Source organism: Neopsephotus bourkii, unplaced genomic scaffold (genome assembly GCF_033783945.1).
Source record: "Neopsephotus bourkii isolate Nb327-2 ecotype Australia unplaced genomic scaffold, CSIRO-AGI_Nbou_v1 NB_998, whole genome shotgun sequence".
NCBI classification, from domain to species: Eukaryota; Metazoa; Chordata; class Aves; order Psittaciformes; family Psittacidae; genus Neopsephotus; species Neopsephotus bourkii.
In genome coordinates, this window is record NW_026901490.1 from 2,940,148 (window position 1) to 2,959,586 (window position 19,439).

The 19,439-nt window shown below is 41.0% G+C and overlaps 1 protein-coding gene across 9 annotated transcripts in view; it reads left to right on the plus strand.

The window, feature by feature from the left end:
- The window catches only part of FOXN3 (forkhead box N3), a 218,941-nt gene that overhangs the window by 134,134 nt on the left and 65,368 nt on the right, over window positions 1-19,439 (plus strand). For all 9 annotated transcript variants that reach the window (XM_061359969.1, XM_061359970.1, XM_061359968.1 and 6 more), the window contains exon 4: window positions 5,545-5,609. In XM_061359969.1, the coding sequence (XP_061215953.1) occupies window positions 5,545-5,609 (65 nt within the window). The remainder of the gene's footprint in view (window positions 1-5,544; window positions 5,610-19,439) is intronic.

A 19,439-nucleotide genomic window follows, 5' to 3' on the forward strand; every position in this document is an offset into this window, starting at 1 on the left:
GGAGGATGCTCACTGCTGTAGTCATGACTATTTCTCATGCCTTACACAAGGTAGCTGCTGTAAGGAAGTCTTATTCATCTTCCAGCATCAAGGGATGCTGTATTCCCACAGAATTACACTTCTTCAGCTTTTTTTTTTTTTCTCAGTTACCACCTAATCCTAAAATAACTTCTCAAGGAATGCTAAAAATTATGCTCTTCCAGCTTAGTTGGACATCCGATTAAATACGTTATAGTAACAATCTGTGTCCAGCTTTCGTTGGGAGCTCAAAGTACCTGTCAAGAATATCATTCCCTGCTGCCACTAGATAGAGGCTTTCATGGGCACAAGACAGATAAAGGCATTTACAGCTATTGTTATCTCAGCAAGTTGAACATAAGAATAACTGTGATTTTGCCTGCATTTCAGAAACTTTTGTAGGTGGGTTTCTATGCCTGCCAAGATGCTCCATTGGCTACTCTTTAACAAAATGGTTTATTGTTTCTAGGCTTGGTGTCTTTGACATTTCTGTCAGTTCACTATTTGTCAGATGTGGATGGTCGGTAATGGGAGTACCTACAGTGTGAGTACATTGATGCCTTCGTTCCTTCACCTGGCAGCTGCAGCTTCTGCTCCCAAGAATTTTCAGCTGTATTGCTGTCCTGGTCACTGCTTCTGATCCCAGGGCAAAAGGTGGTGCTCTCCCATCTACTCATTGTGCATTACTGGGAGCTTACTGCACTTTTTGGAAGGGGAGAGTTGTATTTCTTCCTACCACACCTTTTTGCAAAATCCATGGATGCTGAGCTGGATGTAGAGGTGCTTCAGCTACCAATCTTCACTTGTCCTCATCGTTTTTGCCAGTAGTAAGGTCTGGAGAGGGGATGCTCTGTATCACTGCAACCTATTTGCTTACTGTGTTGTGTTGTGTATATTGTGTGCATCAGCTTGTTAGCTTACAGCTGGTACCAGTCGTCTTTCTACCCCTTACTAAGGTGTCCTGGCCTGTACCCCAAGCTTTTCTGAGAGCGACGGTGTGCTTTGATGCCAGTTATGCCCCAGCAGCTGAGCCCAAGTCACTTGGCCTTGGTGGGCCTAGGTGTGTGTAGAACACCTTCCCTGCCTCCCTGCTGAGCTTTCCTTCTTTGGGCTAATAGCTCTCCGCTTCAGAGGAGAACTGGGGGTAAGAGCGGTTTTTGTTTCCCCACTCTCTGTGTCTTCCTGTTTTACCATTACCCTCTGGACATACTCGGTAACACAGTCATTGTCCTATATTTATTGCCTGCCTTCTATGTTTTCATCATCCCTTGATTGCGGCATGTAGTCCCGCACAATTGAATTTGTTTTGAATTTTTAGTTGGTTTTTTAAATCTATTAATCAAGCCTCTCTGACACAAAGGCCTATGAGAGTTTTTGGCATAGTTGTGAAATGCCATAACTGCGAGAGAGAATTCCTACCCTGTCTTTATTTTAGTGCTTGGCTTTAAGAAGTTCAGTCTCCTTGCTCTAATGTGGATTCCAGAAGACAAAGGATTTTTATTTCCTTTTTTATGTCTGTTGAAGCCCATGCACTTTTTAAAGGTCTGCGTAAATGTGTGACATACATTTTGATGGAAATGCGTAACTGGGGGAACTCACACATTACTGGTTCTGTATGCCCTGGGAGCTCCTGGTTGGGCTGGCTGGCTAGCTGCCATGAACCCTTGCTGGCTGGCCAGCTAGCCTTCCCATCAGCTTGTTTTCCAGCACAAATGGTGTCCAAATCAACACATTCCCATGGAGTATTCTAGATTGCAACAAAGCAATATTTTCCTGTGGAGAAGCCTTCTCTCAGGAAGATCCCTGCTAGCCCTCAGTCAGGCAGCTTCTCATGCCCGGGGCCCTGTGGCACAATGAAGTTTCCTACTGGTTGCATCATCAGAAGACAAACAGTTTGTCACTTACCTTGAGTGGAAATTGAGTCCCACTTGTCCTTACAAATTGATAGCTAATCCCCAGGAAAGGTTGGGTTTGATCAGCGGTAGCTCCTAGTTCCAGGTATGTCATTTCACATGAGCAGATGCTCATGGGTTAAAACACTGGTAGTGGTTTTCAGCAAGCATGTGAATACTTCATTTGCTGCATTTCAGAAGGGGGTGCATCTTGCACTGGATGGACTGGACACAAACATGCATCCTCAGATCCTGTTTTATGCATTTGCTACTGAATACTTTTCCAGCCTAGATATCCCTTTGGCTGAGGGTATGCTTGAAAAGATAGTGTTTTCTGCAAATCAAAGTAATGGTCCTTGTCAGGTAGCTGTTGGTGTTGCACATCTCATTGATAAACTATACTGATCCATGTTCTTCCAAGATATTTGTTTGAAATCTCAGCTCTTCATGATTGATCCAGGTCCACCTCATGCCCGACCCCCACCAAGTACTCTGTGCTCAACTGCTGCTAGGAGTTAAGTCAGTCCAAACCTGAGCATAACAAAAATGCATTAGGCCACATGTTACTTCGCACTGATGTAAGAGTTCAAGCTAGTAACTGCTTTTCTTCCATTAGGTGTGTGGGGATTTAGTCAAGATTAAATATTACTTTAGTCAGTGTGTTTAGTTGATAGGTTTTGGGGAAAACTGCCATCTGTAATGCTAATTGTATAAATACTAATGTTATGGCATGTATTGATTACAAAAGAAAATTCTAAAACCAGATTTGCATTTTTATTTTGCCTAAATATGGAATATGCTGCTACTTCTGTAGGAGTGCCAGCCACTCCTCCGACTAGCTTACAGACTACACTGAAGAAACAACTTATTTGAAAAAATGCTTGGGATGGACCAGAGTTTTTTTGTTTTAGAGGATCTTTAGAAGAATGAACTTCTTCAAGTGGTTTCTTAATCTGGAACAGGAAGGAAGCAGCTTTTGAGCCCTTTGAGAGATAGTGTAACTCTATCATTTCTCAACTTGAAACATGTTTTAATAATTAATATGCTCTGAGACTTCTTGTGCAAAAGTTTGTGAGCAGAAAGAGAATTCATCCAGCACAGATCAGGCATAGCTTAACTTCATCAAAGCCCTGGAGTTCTGCAAACAGAAGTTTGTTGTTTGAAGGGTTTGACCAGTCACCGCGGTACACTATTTACATGCTTGGATTCTTCAGCTTCCTTCCCTGGGAAGGCACGGTTGATTTTCTCAGTTCATGTGGGTTTGTGCTGAATCAGATGGAGTTTTTATGAGAGCCTTGGGCCTTTTTTGAAGTTGGAAAATAAGATAAATCAGTATGGCTTTGTTTCTCTAGTGGAGACATATTGTCTATTCAAATATATAGGCTTTTATCTCCCTTTCTTTAACCCTCTTCCACCCACAAACAGGCATACAGAAGCCTGGATAGTAGGTTTTTTGTATGTCTTAATTTCAGAATGTTACCATTTTTTTCCTTGGGCTTTTGAAAAGCATATAGTTGTCATACTGTAATTTCTGGGGCATATTTGTACAGTATGAAGATTATTCTATGGCTTTCCACTTGTAGCTTCATGTGTCCTGTCCCAGAGATTATCCTGGACTCCAGTGCGCTATAAAACCTTGAGCCTGTCCTACAGGAGCGTGAATGCCCTCAACAGCTCTTGACCTTCATGTGAGTTGAGGATCTACACTTGAAGAGCTGATGCTTACTATAAGGAATGCAAACAATTGGTTACATTAAGCACTATGAAGTGAGCGTGCATGTTCAGATGAGTGCATGCCCCAGTTGCACTCCAGCACTCCAGAACGCAGACCTACTTAACTACTTCTTGGCCATTTTGCATACTCGCTGTCTCTCAACTCCCCTTTTTGTTCAGGAGTATTGAAGGCTTTTGTTACTCATGTAATTGCTTTGTATCCTTTTACAGTCTGTATTTTAACACAGTGAAGTTTTCATACATTAGCATGACAGTCTGTGCAGAATAATTGTGAAAGCAGTGTGTTTTTTATATATAGCATTCTATCAGAACTTTGCTAATGCTGTCAATGTAATAGACAACATCTGTTTTACATTTCATTGCATTTTGTATAGTGGTAGTCAACTCAAGAGGAGACAAAAGTAACTTTGAACAGAAATGGCGTGTGGGGCTTGCCTCACAGTTTTCGTCCAGAGAGGAAGGTGGATTACCTTAAAAAGGCAGGGTGCCTTACAGCAATCTACCAAAGGATATTTAGTCCCTTGCTTTTAATTTTTGCTTGAATTTGGGCATAAGACAATTACTTATATATTGATAACATAGTTTCATGATGCAAATTTCAGTAAAAGCTCAGTATATTAAAATAGTGGTTACTGTCTTCAAGATAGAGAGGATTTTAAAACCTGTTTCATAACCACAGGCAGGACCCCCTGGCAGTCTGTCTCTTCCACTTGCCTTGACAACACTGCAACAAATCTTTCCATGTTTTTAGTTATTTCCCCTAGGTGTTGTGCTCTTTAAAATACTTGCTGTGCCTGAGTCCTGTGATGTGATTAGTGAACTCCTACGGGTACTGCCTCTCCCATCGAGGGCTCCGCACCCAGTAGGAGCAGGGGTGTCCATGCTCTTGCTCTGGGCAGCACTGCCTGTGGAATGCCCTGGGAGGGCGAGCTGTGCTGCGGTGGAGAGATGGGCACACCTGGCCAACAGTCGCTGTTAAGAAAAGAGTGAGGTTTCCTTCTGCGTGCAGGGAGTTTGGTCCTTCTGCCAACAAGACAGGAAAGCTGTTTTGGTGTGGTGGTAAGGGTGCAGCCATGCTCCCATGCCCTTACAGGAGAGGAGGGGTGTGGGCAGCCATGAGGCAGTTCCTCACAGCCTCCTGTCTTCTCTGACTCCCTGACACTGCAGAGGTTATTGGAGTGGAGGATCCACAGTCCTACTGCTCACAGCACCATGGGGCTGCTCTGAGGCAATGAAGGAAACAAGGTTTAGAGGTTCATACTGATGTTCCCTCCTCTTCCCTTTCCCATGTTTGAATCTGCTCTTCACCTTCATGTGCGCTTGTCACAGAAGAGACCTCTCAGAGGCCATTGCATTCGGGCAGCCTCTGTGTGAGCAGGAGGCAAAGCAGAAGAGAGATGTGGTGGTGTCCTGAGTGCAGGGCACAGTGCTCTGGTGGAAGCATGGAAACCACCTGGTGTGTGGCCAGGGCCTTTCTGGTTTGATGTGTTAGCTGGGGCAGCATGTTGTTACGGCTGAGTAAAAGGCCGAGAGATTTGGTTTTTTAGCAGATGGCTTTGGGAAAAGACATCTATTTTGCTGTACTGAGAATTCAGGAAATGTTTTTTACATTGACTTTGTTTTGTGTATTAGGTTTTTTTTATTTATTCCAAACTGCTTTTTTCTCTCTTCCTCTAAGAGAGTGTGGGTGTGTGCTTTGCTAGGGAGGTTCTTCCTTGCAAAGAGAATGTAAATCTTGAATTGAATTAACCTATTTTTAACATGAAATTTTAGAATCTTGCTTGAAGGCAAAAATGCCATGATGTTACATTGGCTTTAAAAACAGAACAGAATTCAATCAAACTTGTAATTGTTTAATGTAAACGAGATTTTCTTGACATTTATTTCTTCTTACCTTCAGCACATCAGGTCCTCCCATTTGGCCAGGAAGCACCTTTTTCAAGAGAAATGGAGCCCTTCTACAAGGTAGGTGATGGATATTACATCCTGAAGTAATCGTTGTACTTAATAAATACCTCTTGCAAATTGCATAGCTTTTGTAATATTTACTGGGTAATAAGTAACCAAATGTTTTTTTGTTTCCTTTAACCTGTCTCCTTTATTGCGCATCTGGTGCCTTGAAAATGATGATTTACTACATACAGTGAGTGTAGTCTATGAAAGTTGCTGCTTTTTTTTTCTTTCCTCGGATTATTAATTTGCTTGCTGTAAAATATGGCAAAGGGTGGTTTGGGTTTTTTTCTCCTTCGTGTGGATAAAGAGTGCCCAGAAGGAAATGTTCCAAGAACACTACCTTTAGCGCTGTGGATGAAGCAAGGTTGATTTTTGAGAGATCCTTTCTTTTACTACTTAACTGGGTTGGTAGCAAAATGTACCCAGAGGTAGGTAGCAGTTCTGTATTGGGGAAAACAGTGGCAAAGTATTTGTCTCAAGAAACCTACCATATTTAATAGTGCTTATACTCACAGAGGAATGTTAAATATTTTTTAGTTTTGATAAGTAAAGATTTTTGTTCTATCTTACTAGACTTTTAAAAATCGTTATTCACTGCTAAGTGTGTTCATATTTCTGCCATTGAGTACACAGAACTACCATTGCTGTTAATAGAAATGTCTTGGGAACATGGAAGGCTATTTCCCCAGACTGCGTGCATTTGTGGTGCAAAAGTAACTTACACTGTTTAGGATGGTTTTATGGTCTTTCAAGTATTTGTCTATGAACTGTCTCAGTTTTGTGTTCACTGTTATGGTGCCAAGAGTTTTCTGGCCTTCTTTCTGGCAGAAGATGCTGTACAATGTTCTGCAGAACATTTATCCAAATCACCTAGGATGGAGCCTTACTGACAACTGGGCTCACAAGCAAATAATTGGCAGGTGGTACTGCTCACCTTCCACACACCAGAGTAATCCAGTATCTGTAGTTTACCTGGGAATATTTTTCAACTCATTCCTTGCGTATAAGAATATGCAATATCTAATATCTAAGCTGACATTTGTTCAAACAGATGTTTAATGTATTAAAGCTTTTGGATCCTTTCTTACCAATAGGAGATGGATAAACTGTAGAGCTATGCAGCTTTTTGATTTAGTCTTGATAGGATAGATCTGCTACCTTTGCAGTCCTTCCTAATGGAAAGAATCAGGGGCAGTTTGTTGGTTTTTGTTGGGTTTCAGGTTTTGGGATGGGTTTGTTGGTTTTTTTTGTTTGATTTGTTTTCAGTTGTTCGATTCTTGTTTTAAATGTATACCTGCACATACACAGTTTTTGTAATTTGAGTTCATAAAATGTAAACTACTCTGTTAAGCCTGTATGGTACAAATGTTCTGCCTCTTATGATTCAAGATATCCAGGAATTAATGGCAACTATTTTGTAGTCCTTCCTATCTCAGTTGTTGCTTACAGCAGTCTACCAGTAAGGAAGAGTTTGCTGTTCTCTACATTCTTCTTCTCTGCCCTTCCCCCCCCTTCAAAGTGGGGAAAAAATACCTGAAAGCCCAAAACATTTCAGCGGGTGAAAGAAATAGGGAAATTACTGCATTTTCAAGCAACTAACAAAGCCTAACGGAACTTTAACTGAGTTGGCATTCTGCGTTGCCATTTCAAGTGGAAAATGCAACCAACTTGAACTTCAGTATGCATGATACTACTGAGGTTGGAAGGATGAGAAACTGTGAAGAAAAACCTTGTCGACATCTTTTAACACTTCTGGTTTTAATTTTAAAACAAGAAAATAACTCAGCACGCCTTTATTTCTGTCTGTCTTTCTGTCTTTCACTTTTCCCTACAATGAGCTTTCTCACGTACATGATTCAGCAAGTTGCAAGGAAATCATGCATCCACCTCTTTGCTGCTTCTGATTGTCTTTTTCCAGAAGACCTGTGTAGAGGAGTGGTAGCAGGGGCATAAAGGTGTGAGATGAGGAGGTGCAGAGGTTTGTTGAGTCCTACCATACATGACCATCTTAAGTCTGTTTTTCCACTGCTTATATCCAGCTTAATGCAAACAGGAGAATGAAAAATTGACTTAATTATTGCTTTCAAGTTATAGTACTGCATTTTGATATGCAAAAGTTTGGGATTTTAGGTAATTTTTACTTGATAAATCGTATTTTGCTACATTTGTACATTTGAAAAGAATGTCCAATGCATGTTATGGAAAATAATACAGAATCATTCTGAAATTTTAGTAAATGTGATATTTATGTGCACTTGTCACACCTCAGTTCTTGTGAGTTGTTAAGGAAAATGCTCTTTCCTGGTCTGGGGAATGAAGAGAAAAAAAATTTTGCAATGTAAGTAGTGCTTTTTTTAGCCAAGAAAGACTTCTAGTCGCTCCTGGTTTCCATTCATTTTATACCTGAACTATTTGGCAAAGTAATGTTAACTGTTGTAAAGCATTTAACGTATTTCTCCAGAGAAGGTGCCTGAGAAACCAGTTAGCTGTGTACCTCAAAACGGCAAAGGAAGAGAAAGCAAAGCTAAAATTAATTTGAACTATTCTGTGTCCTTAATATTTTTGACATGAGCAGTATTAATTCTCTTTTCCTTTCTGGCTGTCTTTGTGTTATGTATATATGCAGTTTTCTTTTTGCCTATTGTTTTATTAGATACAAGATGGCTACCTCCATTTGTTTACTGACGATCATAGTACTGTTGGTTCTAGCATTAGCTCCCTAATGAAAGCAAGTGAACAGTAAATTTACTTTTGATGTTAAGTCACCTTTTCTGGTGCTTTTTGAAGTGTTGAGCTCCTAGTAAGTGAAGATTGCTCCTTATATTCATGTGCTCTTTGTCTTCTTATGAAATCCCATGCAGAGCTTAATATAGGTAGGACCTTCAGACCTTATCAGATTCTGGTGCCTTCTCTCAGAACTTATTTGTACATCCATGCAGGTTGCTACATTCTAGCTTTCAGGATTCCCAAATGTCATGTTAAGGGTAGGTTCTACCCCAGTAAGAGGGGATTTTACCCCCTTACCCATATGTTTGAAGCGTCTATTAATGTTCTGGGAAAGGTGAGACCCTTGAGCCTGATTAGCCTGTCGGAGCCCTCTGCAGGGGCTTCATTGGGCAACATACTATATTCAAAGGTGATTCAGCTATCCTATTCAGGGATTCACTGTAACAGATTCACTCACCGAGTTAATTTTCTAAGTTTCTGGAAACTCACACAAAATAGATCTTAGATGAGTTTTTTTTTATTACATAAATTCATGGCAGCTTAATGTTTGAGGATTTCATTGACAGGCCATTAAGGTTCAAAGATTGCTGTTGACAGTACACTAACTGTGAGAACAAGTGCGACGATAACATATATATAAAGCCCACTAAAACTAATCATTAAATGTGCATAGAGTATAGCTCTTATCCAGTAGGCCTCTCTGTGGAAGGTAGAAGGCAGGTTCAGCCTGTCAACCAACCCTGCAGTTACAATGCAGTCTTTCTTAGTTATTTTACTCTTAATTGTGCATATTTATGGGATTTAACTCAGGTTAGTAACTCCCCATTTTACCCATTACTCCCACCATTTACCCATTAGGCAGTTAATTTGCATAAGGTTACATTGTTGTTTGCCTAATTCCACATGCTCAGGGAAGGGTCTTTCGACCTGAGCAGGGGTCTCTGGACCTGCAGGTGTGACATTTGGTATTAAAGTGAAATTATAATGGGGATAGTTCATGGAAAGGACAGCCTAATCATCTTTTGCTACTTGTGAAGCCGTGTTTGTGTGAACGTCCAGGTGGTGTTGGGATGTAGCAGACATCAAGGATAGTCTTTCCTGATTAGAAGTTTGTTAGTCTTGTTTTTTTCAGTCCTGTTTTAATTTAGTCTTCCCACACAAGGCCAAAGCCTCTCTGGCTATCAGTTCTGAGCATAAATCAGTTATGTTTCTCTGGTCTCCTGACCATTCAAGAGGCCTTTGTCTATTCATGCCCCTTCATAGTCACACAAGTTTCAATTTCTTTGCTAAATACCTATGGAGTTTGACTATATGGCTGTGGAGCTTGAGTATGTGCCTATGGAGCTTTAGTAGCTCTATTCATACATATTTTATTAATGATTGGTGTGAAATTCTCTTGCTTTACAATCCTTGTCTATCAGCTGCTCTGTGGCTTATCAGGACGTAGAGTCTTCTTGTTCCCACAGGGAGTATAACAGAGCCTGGCTGTGGTGTGTTCGTTCTGCTCCGCTCTTCATTCAGTTTATCTTCACATATGCCAAGGTCGCAGGGTTGCCTGGGGAACTATCGTAGGGTAGATTCTGTACATATCAACTGCATTCCATCGTGGAAGTTAACAGCTGCATTCTGCCCTAAAATTTCCTTAATGTTTTAATATTATTTTGAGGATCTAGGAAGAAGAGGGTAGTGGTCTCTAATTTCCCCCATTATTCCACACCAGATAAAACAGGTTTTTAGTCTTACTGCTTTTCTTCTTCTGTCAGTTTTTGTTATTGTACATATTGTGGTTTTGTTTCAAATCGCAGTTTTGTTTGTTTCTTTGTTTAAAGCTGCTGTATGTAGAAACTTTGTCCCACTTTTTTTCTGTTATCTCCTGTCATAACACATCTAATTTTATTTAATAAAATGTATGGCAGGAAAAAGTCTTTATGGTAGAAGAGATTTAGACATACCCTTAACTCTTCACAACCTTGTGCTGAGTGAGATAGGTGGGGACATAATCACATTAACTTGAAACTAATACATCATGTTCTGATAAGGTCAGTTTCATTGCTTCTCCTCTCGTCTTGGTGATTAAGCTCATGTTATAGACTTGAGGATGCAGTTGCTCACAGATCAGTGGTAATAATAAAATTATTTTGCTCTAAATATATCTAACATTCTCCCTGAATAAATGAAAAATACATCTTTAAGTTAGCTTAGAAGCAGTCCTGTAAATTCCATCTACTGAGTGCCACCTATAGGATGTAATTGAACTGTGGATGGGTTTGGTTTTCTTTCTTAAAGATACAAGGTCCATTTTGAGGGGGAAAAATAGCAAACTTGCCACTCTCTTTTTGTCTTATTTGCCCTCACACTTTAATAAACTAAATGCAACATATTACTATGTCTTCTTGTATTGAATTTGTTCTGTCCTAAGTTTCAAGGAAACATAGGTAGAAGATGCTTGTGGGTGTAATTACAGCTGTCATGGAAACAGAGCGCTGTGCAGTGAGAACAGTGATCTTTGTCTGCTGTTGCTGCTGCAGTGGGGATTGAAACAAGAGCGCAAGAGCCACAGGAATTGCTCCAGAAGATGTGAGAGCCTCATGACTGGGCAGGGGCTGATATAAAGCAATGCCTCTCCTCTGTTTTATGGCAAGTATACATCTACTGGTGTAACCCCATTCCTGGGTAAGCTTCCTGAATTTCCACTAACAGCCTGGCAGAAGCAGGCCTTTGTGGTAGCACGGTTAGCGATTCTTCATTGTCCAGGCAAGGAAAGTGAACCTGAGTAATCCAGACCCAATTGCTGTTGAAGCTGAAAACGGAGGTAGCCCTCATCAGTGAGACTAGATGGTCCACCTTGGATTAACTGCTTTCAGCAGTTCCTGACCAGCTGGAGATGCAGACGTGATCCTTGCCATGCTGTCTGCTTTCTTGTGTGAGCAAGGTCCTCCACTTCCTCTTCTGATGATCAGTACAGTTTAAATCTGCTGCCTGTGGATGTTAAATCAAAGATATGAGCCCTTGCTCCAGAAGAGGGCAAGCAATAGGATGCTTACATGGGGACAACCTGGACTTTTCTCCTCTGGAAAAGCGGTGTATGGGACACTTTCATCACTGACTGATGCTTCCAGCAGCCCATGCATGACCTACGTTGGTCCAGCAGCTATGGCTGTAGCTGGCACTGCCTGTGAGGAGCTCTGCTGGGAAAGAATTGGAAGACGCTGTCTTCACAGGGCCAGGTATCACCAAAACCATCATGAGACGGTGACTTTGCAATTTGTTGCAGAGCGGAAATGGAAAATCTGGGCATGGCTGCTGCATTGATTCTTCAATCTAAGATGGTGGCCCTTGCACTTTACTAAATCCATCTCAATCTAAGATTGTGACTTTCACATTTTAGTGTACTGACATTTGGTATCTGACCATATGTCGTGGTTTAACCCAACCAAACAGCTTGTTCACTTACTCCCAGTGAGTGGTGCCAGGCTGGAAGCAATCGAGGCCCACGTTAGTCCGCCCCCCCCCCCTTCCCCAGGGGCTGCCGCCCCCTTTCCCCGCTCCCAGAGGGGTGGGGAGGAGAATCGAAGGAATGCAACTCCCACGGGCTGAGATAAGAACAGTCTAGCAACTAATGTACAATACGAATCACCACCGCTACCACCAACGACAACAATGATAAGAGAAAATAGCAAAGGAAAGGAGTACAATACCACGCGCCGAACCACCAGTCCGACCCGGCCGACCCCCTCTCCTTCCGGGTACCTCCCAGTTCCCCCCTGGGCATGACGTGCTGTGGTATGGAATACCTCTTTGGTCAGTTTGGGTCAGGTGTCCTGTCTCTGCTTCCTCCCGGCTTCCCCTCCTCCCTGGCAGAGCATGAGACTCACAAAGTCCTTGGCCAAACCAAAACATCATTTTTATCATCTTTGTTCCCAGCCTGAAAGTCAAAACACAGCACTGCACCAGCTACCAAGAAGGAGAAAAAATGACTGCTGCTGCTAAACCCAGGACATTATAAAGTGAGACTTCAAGGAAATTTCCAAAGTACATGAATCACTTTATTCTTGGTTGAGAATGGTGATTTGAGAGAGCAAAGAAATTGCATCCCTGAGTCAGAAAGTTTATTTTGAACAAAATGTGGACAGACCAGAAGAAGCTGTCTACATAAAGGGAAGTCCTACATAAAAAGGTGGGGAACCAGCTTGTTTATAAGCACACGCACTCATTTGTACAGACATCTTTTACTTCTCTAATAAGCTTGAGAATTCCTTGAAATGACCAAACAGGCTGTTTAATCCATTGTCCATTGAGTAGTTGTAAGAAAAAACTTAAAGAAGTGGTGAATGCTCCATCCCTGGAAGTGTTTAAGGCCAGGTTGGGCAGAGCCTTGGGTGATGTGGTTTAGCGTCCCTGCCCATGGTGGTTTGTAACTAGATAACCTTAAGGTCCTTTCCAACCCAAACCATTCTAGGAATCTCTGATTCTGTGAAAGGAGAGAGCAGATTCGGGACTTCATATTTCCAAGTACTAGCTATTAATAGAAGCACTGGCTGAGGCTGAGGTAAGTCAGCCAGGGGTGGGGGAGGGAGGGGAGAGAAGGGGTAGGCAGAAAGGGGGCAACTGTAGCTGGTTTCCCTTGAGAAGGCTAAATTAGTTCAGTTTTGTAAATTGTGATGTCCTGTCTGCATTTTCATGTTGATAGTGGCAAAGACTATTTGGACAGCAAGTACTGTACTCAGTCTTTTCTCTGGAGAGGTTTGGGAAGAGTTATTCTTTTTACCTTCAAGATGGAAGTTGACAATAAATTCGCAAAATGAAGACACCTGCATGCACGCAGCCACACGTTTTGTCTCTGATAATGTGAAAAACTCGGATGTTTGTCAGCACCTATCAATAGATCCCCAAGGGCCCCTGAAGGCACAGAGGGCTTCTTTCTTCTGGTGGAAATTCTGTTCATCTGCTTTTTCCACTGCACGGCAGGATAGGTGCAAGTCCTGGGCATGCGGACAAGAGGTGGAGCCCATCCTGGAACACAGGTACCTGTTGATGCTAACAGGGGTGACGAGATGAGGAGCAGGGGAGTGCTGAAAGATGAGAGGATTCAGTAGGTCTCACTTGCATCTAACTTTCAGAATTTTATGTCTTACACCTCAAAAGAAAATCAGACTTGAAGAGAAATGCACTTCTGCTACCTTGAAATGCCAACATGACAAGGTAAAACATATATTGCAGATAATTTAATAATACATAATATTTAGGTGTAATGGTGACCATAAGAAGAAAGGCCAAAAAGGAATGTAAGACAGTCCAGCCTTAGGATTTGTAGACGTAGGTGCTGTGATCTACAACACGGCCTTGGGCATCTTGCATTCCCCAGGAATGTAAATACTTCTTTTACTTTGAGGTTATAATTTCTTGGTTTTTTGCTCCATGAAATGAGGATAATAATAGTGATTCTTACTGCACAAAGCTGTCAGTCTACAAAATACTGTTTCTGTACTGTGTTCTGATGCTCCACCAATGGGAGAACCGTAAACAGTGGGAACCTAACTGTAAAAAGCCATAGTGCTGTTAGCTTTTGCAAGGAGGTATAATTTGGGGTTTTGGAGGTTCTTTCCCCATTGAAGTTTCAGTTACGCTCCTTACTCTGAGAGATACACTTGGAAATTGACTGTTTAACTCCACAAATGACTGTTTTGTGTGGAGATCTGGGTTTTAAGTGTCCAGTTACAATTTAGTTATTTTCATCAGAGAGACCAAACCTTTTGACCTCAGTATGTTTCTTTTCAAAGTTTGCTGCTTTGAGTCGCTGTCCAGCCCTCTTTGAAACTGTAGTGGCAGTCATGTTCTGTTTGCTGTTTTGGTCAACCTGTTAAATTAACAGTAAAGCTACTATCTCTCCATGTCACAATAAATCACTTTTCATTCACAAGGCACTGTTACTTAAATCAGCTTTTTTTCTTCTTCTTTTTGTTTCTCCCACATGGAGGGTACCTGACAATCTTCTCAGAAGTTTCTTTTCACAAAGATAATTCACATGGTGCTTCCGTAGAGACCGAGTATTTGAATAGTTTATTTAGTATTAGCATTCAGTGTGTTTGCAGTGATGTTATTGAGAAAGTAAAATTAAGTCAGAGGGGTTGTGCAGCATGTCCCTAAGAGAGTAATTTAAACAGCAGATCTCTCCTTTGTTTGAGAAAATGGGTAAAAGCATAGTGGAGCTGCTAGGGTCCGGAGAGTGCTGGTAAGGGCTCGTGTTTGTGAGCAGATTTTTAAACGGCCTTAACACTGTGCATTCAATAAAAAATCCCACTGAGAGACAGCGTTTTGCAGTCATTCATATAGAAATGGTCACTTCGGTGTGACATTTTTAACTGTGTGTTCTGTGTAGGACATTTGTATATGGGGTGCTATGGATTACCTGTTCAACATGTATGTAGTCTTTTCATTTCTGTTTTTCTAGTTGTGTGTGTGAGACAATGGCAAAAGCTGTAACTAATGAAGTGCCTGCAGTATGGTCCTGTTAACACTGATATCAGAGCCATTAGTAAGGAAATACGACGGCTGACTGCTTATGTTCTTTGTAACCAAGACGTCTGAGCTACCTTTGGCATCTAAAGCCGAGAAGGAATAAAACTGAACTGTAGCAGACAAGTCTCGCTAACCGTGGATCATGTTGCAGAGCACACAAAGATAAGTTAAATTCCTGCCATGTTTAAACTCAGTAACTTATGTTTTAGATCTGCATAGGTGTTTTTGGTATCTTTACAGATAACTTTGCTTGTTTTCTGACAGTCCTGACTTTTGAAATTATTACTTCTGAGTGACTCAAGATGAAGTTTACTGGCTTTGTTTATTTTCCTTGACAACTGGAGAGTGGGGGTGAGTGCTGCAAGGCAGGTTCTACCACAGTGCTAACCTTGGGCAGAGGAGAGGACAGATCTGTGTGTACCCGCCTGTTTTACCTTCAGTGTCAACTGCTGTGTGAGTGGTGACAGCTTTTCTCTTTCTTTGGTGTGTATTGCGATAACTCCTACTGCTGCAACTCTCCGCAGTGCTGGCCCAGCTGCCTCTAACTAGGATAGTGTAGGAGAGAAGAGGGAGGATACCCAAAGCATGGAGGAGCTGAAGAGTTGAGTGGTCCTCACCCAGAGTTCAGTGCTGAGGTAATCTGCAGGTAGTGTTTCTCCAAAGGTGATGCTAAATGGCTTCGAGTAATGTTCTTAGCTTCTTTTCGGATTGGTCCTGCAGGTGATGTGGTTGTAACTTTGTGGTTTGACCACCGGAATCTACTTCCTTTAAATTGCCAGTATCTGATCTTAGGTTTTTAGGGAAAATATTTTCTGTGACTGGCCCTTCTGTAGCCATCATCACAAGTGCTTTTGTCTAGAGACATGTCCCGTCCCTCCACAACACACATAGGAGACTTAAAAATGGAAAACTCGCTGTGCCACCCTTGGGTGTCAGTTGAGTGAAGACCAGCTTTCTCCTTTTCCAGAACTGCCTTACATTCAGGATTCCTCTAGTGTTTTCCTTTCCTGACCAGGAGCAGTAGTCTGCTCAGAGCATGTGGATTGCTTGCCTGTGCCCAGGGTTTCTGCATGCCTGGTAGGGTGGGAGCATCTCCTAATGGGCTGTCGTGTAGCTGGGAAGTCCTGGATGTGACCACTGCAGACACAGAGACAAGCCTGGCAGCAGTCATTGTCAGACCTTTACTGTAGGTGGAATTTGGGGCAAGGCCGCCTCTGGTTAGGCTGGAGCTTAAAGTAGGAAATTGCCATGTCCTGTGACAGAGATGTAGTGTACCACGAGTTAGATCCTGTTGTACCACAACAGTTCTCTGAACAAGTCGTAGTTAGAAATTAGCAGTAAAATGTGTATGGTAACTTGGAAAATGGTAGAATATGTAAAGATTTATTTTCTGTAACTGTGAAATTATTGTGATCATTGCCATCAAAATCCCTGGGCTGATGAGCTGGAGCATATGTTCCATGCTGTGAGCCTGTGAATGTTTGGCATTCCTAAAATGTGAAGGTGGCTGATATTAGAAGTAATCTTGGCTTTCATAATTCTAGAGTCAATTTGAAGGAACAGCTGTGAGAGAGGCGTAAGCCTGTGCTTTACATGGAGATTACTAAAATAAGAATAATATTGCAGTGGTGTTGCTATGAGCAGTTCTGGTGATGTGCAGATTGCTATGAGCAAGGGAAAGCTGTTGTCAAGTTCCTTGACTATATGTTGGGTTTTTTGAGATAGACTCATATTGAGAGAATTAAAATAGAAGCTCTGGGAATTTTTAAGATGCTCTTCTGCTATGACCTGCTTGTGTGATGGGCAGTTACATGTTTTTGGATCCCTGGGGAAGCCAAATCTTTATGACTAGCAAACAGAAGAAAATTATGGGAAAAATAGTAATGGTCATCAAGTGGTGTCCATGTCTTGTGATTTTTTTGTATGCTTTCTGTGGTTACCCTTCATGGTTAACATTGTCAATAATTTTTCTTATCTAACATGCTAAGAATTTCTCCCCGCTGCTGGTTAAAGACTGGTAAGTTCTTGGTTGTATAAAAGGCATTTCTTAAATATATAGAAGAAATGGCAAATTAATGGAAATAGCGTATTACTAAGAGAGCTTAATTTTATTTGAACAGGTGAGAAAAGTAGAGGCTCTCTTATACTAGAAGGGTGGTCAGAGGCTTGCACATTTCACTGCTGTGCATTCTTTAAGCTAGATGTGAAAAAAGTCTGTTGTTTTCAGATACTGGAATAAATCTTACTAGACATTCTTCAGTTGTACACTTGAGAGTATGCAGAGTTCTAAGATGGCCAAGTTCTTCCTTACAGCTGTGAATGCATCACTTGATTTTCCTGCAATTTATAAGAAACTCAAAACTGAGTTGGGACTTCAAGAGGGAAAGAGCCAGGATTTTTATTTTCTTTATTAGCAGAAGTACAGTGTGTTCAAAAGTGCCTCAAATCAAAGCTAGGGCTCCTTTTGCGTAAGTAGTGTTTTATACTACTGGTTTCAAGCTACTTGAAGTACACCTGACAAGGCAGTAGACTGTGAACATGAACCTACTACATACAGCACTTCTTCCTCACATCCCTCCCCTTTTGCAAAGGAAAGATAAGTTGCATCCAGACGCTGAATGATGAATTTTTGCACAACAGTCTTCTCTAATTAGCAGAGCAGGATAAAACTCATTTTCTCACAAAGGTAATCTTTGGGAAGAGTCTGTAAGATTTTTAGGCCAGTAAAAGAATTTTTCCTCTCTTTAATGCATTTAATACCACCACATATCGGTATAAAAGAAGTATATGACTTCTTTCTTAAATTATTTTAGGACAACTTCTGTCAATTTGGAAATACCATTATAGTATCTATGGCTTCATCCTACATGTTATTTCTCTTAGTTTCCTTTCTCTTCATAGGTCAGAGTCTCACAGTGCTTGCAATTGCATACGATAAGGGTAATAAATTCTCTTTCTCTCTGACTATTTATGTCTAGCCTGTCATTACTAGTGCACGAGGAGGATAAGGTGAAATTAAAATTAAAATTGTTCATGTACACTGGTGGGAAATTGCAGTCCTGATATTTATATATATGCACAATTTGAATGAAGATGCCAAGAGCACTTCCTGCCTTTCATTTTCGTATTTCTACGCTACATCCTTACTTTGCACTTTTAAACATAATCTATTTTGTGCGAATACATACGTTGTTTTTCCTTATAATAGAACAGGATATGCTGCTTTATGAACCACATGTTGAGTTTCAGTACTCTGTTTCTGATACTAATACAGCAAGTTAGCATGTTTCTACTGAGAAGCAAGAACAGTAAGTTACTTCTCCTGGAGGTGAAAAAATAAAATAGCTAAGGCCAGACCACCTTATCAGCTGTGTATATATAAATAAATACAAATACATTTAAATATAAATATGTGTGGTTGTCTAATACATTGAGTATGTACAGAGAAATACACAGGTAGAAAAATACCCCTTTTGGTGCTGGATATTCGGTGCATCTGCCCCATTCTCATGAATGCTGAAACCTACCCATGGCAGAAAAATTACCTGTAAATATGTTCTAATGTTTACCTGGGAAACTGGATGGTTCCATTCTTGTTTGGAAATGTTGTCTGTGTCATCCAAATGCCAGGTTTGAGATATCAACACATCAAAATGCTAAGTTTTATTGCTTTTTTTTTTGTGACGGATACTGCCCTCCCCACCACCATGTGCTATGTCTCTCCCTTTCCCCCCATTTTTATTCTCTGTAAACATTTCTCTCATATTTTGAGAGTGAGTCTTCCCTTCCTGTCCTTTGGAGCAGATCTGGAATTGTTCCCTTAATGATTTTCCTGCCCTTTCCCCTTCAAGCAGTTACACTTTTGATCACTGCAGTTGACATTGCTAAGGCATAAGGCAGTTTGGAGTTAGAAAAAATAGGTGTAAAGTTGTTGCGGGGTTTTTTTTCTCCATTTTTTAAAATCAGTTAGGTTAATCTTACCCTACCGCTATTTTGTTTTGACTTTTCTTACCTAGTTCCCCTAGATGTCATTATGTCAGTACCAGTTTACTCTATTACGAAACAGAGGTTTCTTGTGTGTGTCTTAAGTAGAAGACACGTTATTTGCTGTATGGTGTCTAGAGGTCAAGGTATATTTCTGCATGTGTTGCTTGCAAATTTTGCGGTAGTGGCTGGTGAGAGAGGAGATTGTTTCATTTTTTTAACACACAACTTGCCTTGGTCACTTGACCTTGACTGATAAAGCACAAGAATAACTAGTTCTACATTTTCAAACTTGTAGAAATCTGTTAGAGGCTTAAAAGCATAGAATACCAAATGCTGGCCAAGATGATTGATTAAGGAATTAGAGAATTTAACTTATTTGTTGGGATGTAGTCAGTCTCTGAGGTATTCTATTTGATTTTGATTTATGGCTTCTCTAGGTAGTTACTTTTACTGTGCTTGTAACTTAACTGCTTCTTTAAACGGGTTACAGTATCTTGCACAAGTAAAGCTGTTTCTACCATTCCTGTGCAGATGAAGCCAGTGTAGTATTTATAAGAAAATGAAGCCTGAAACATGAAAACTGGTGTCTGAGTAAGGGTTTGGCACCAC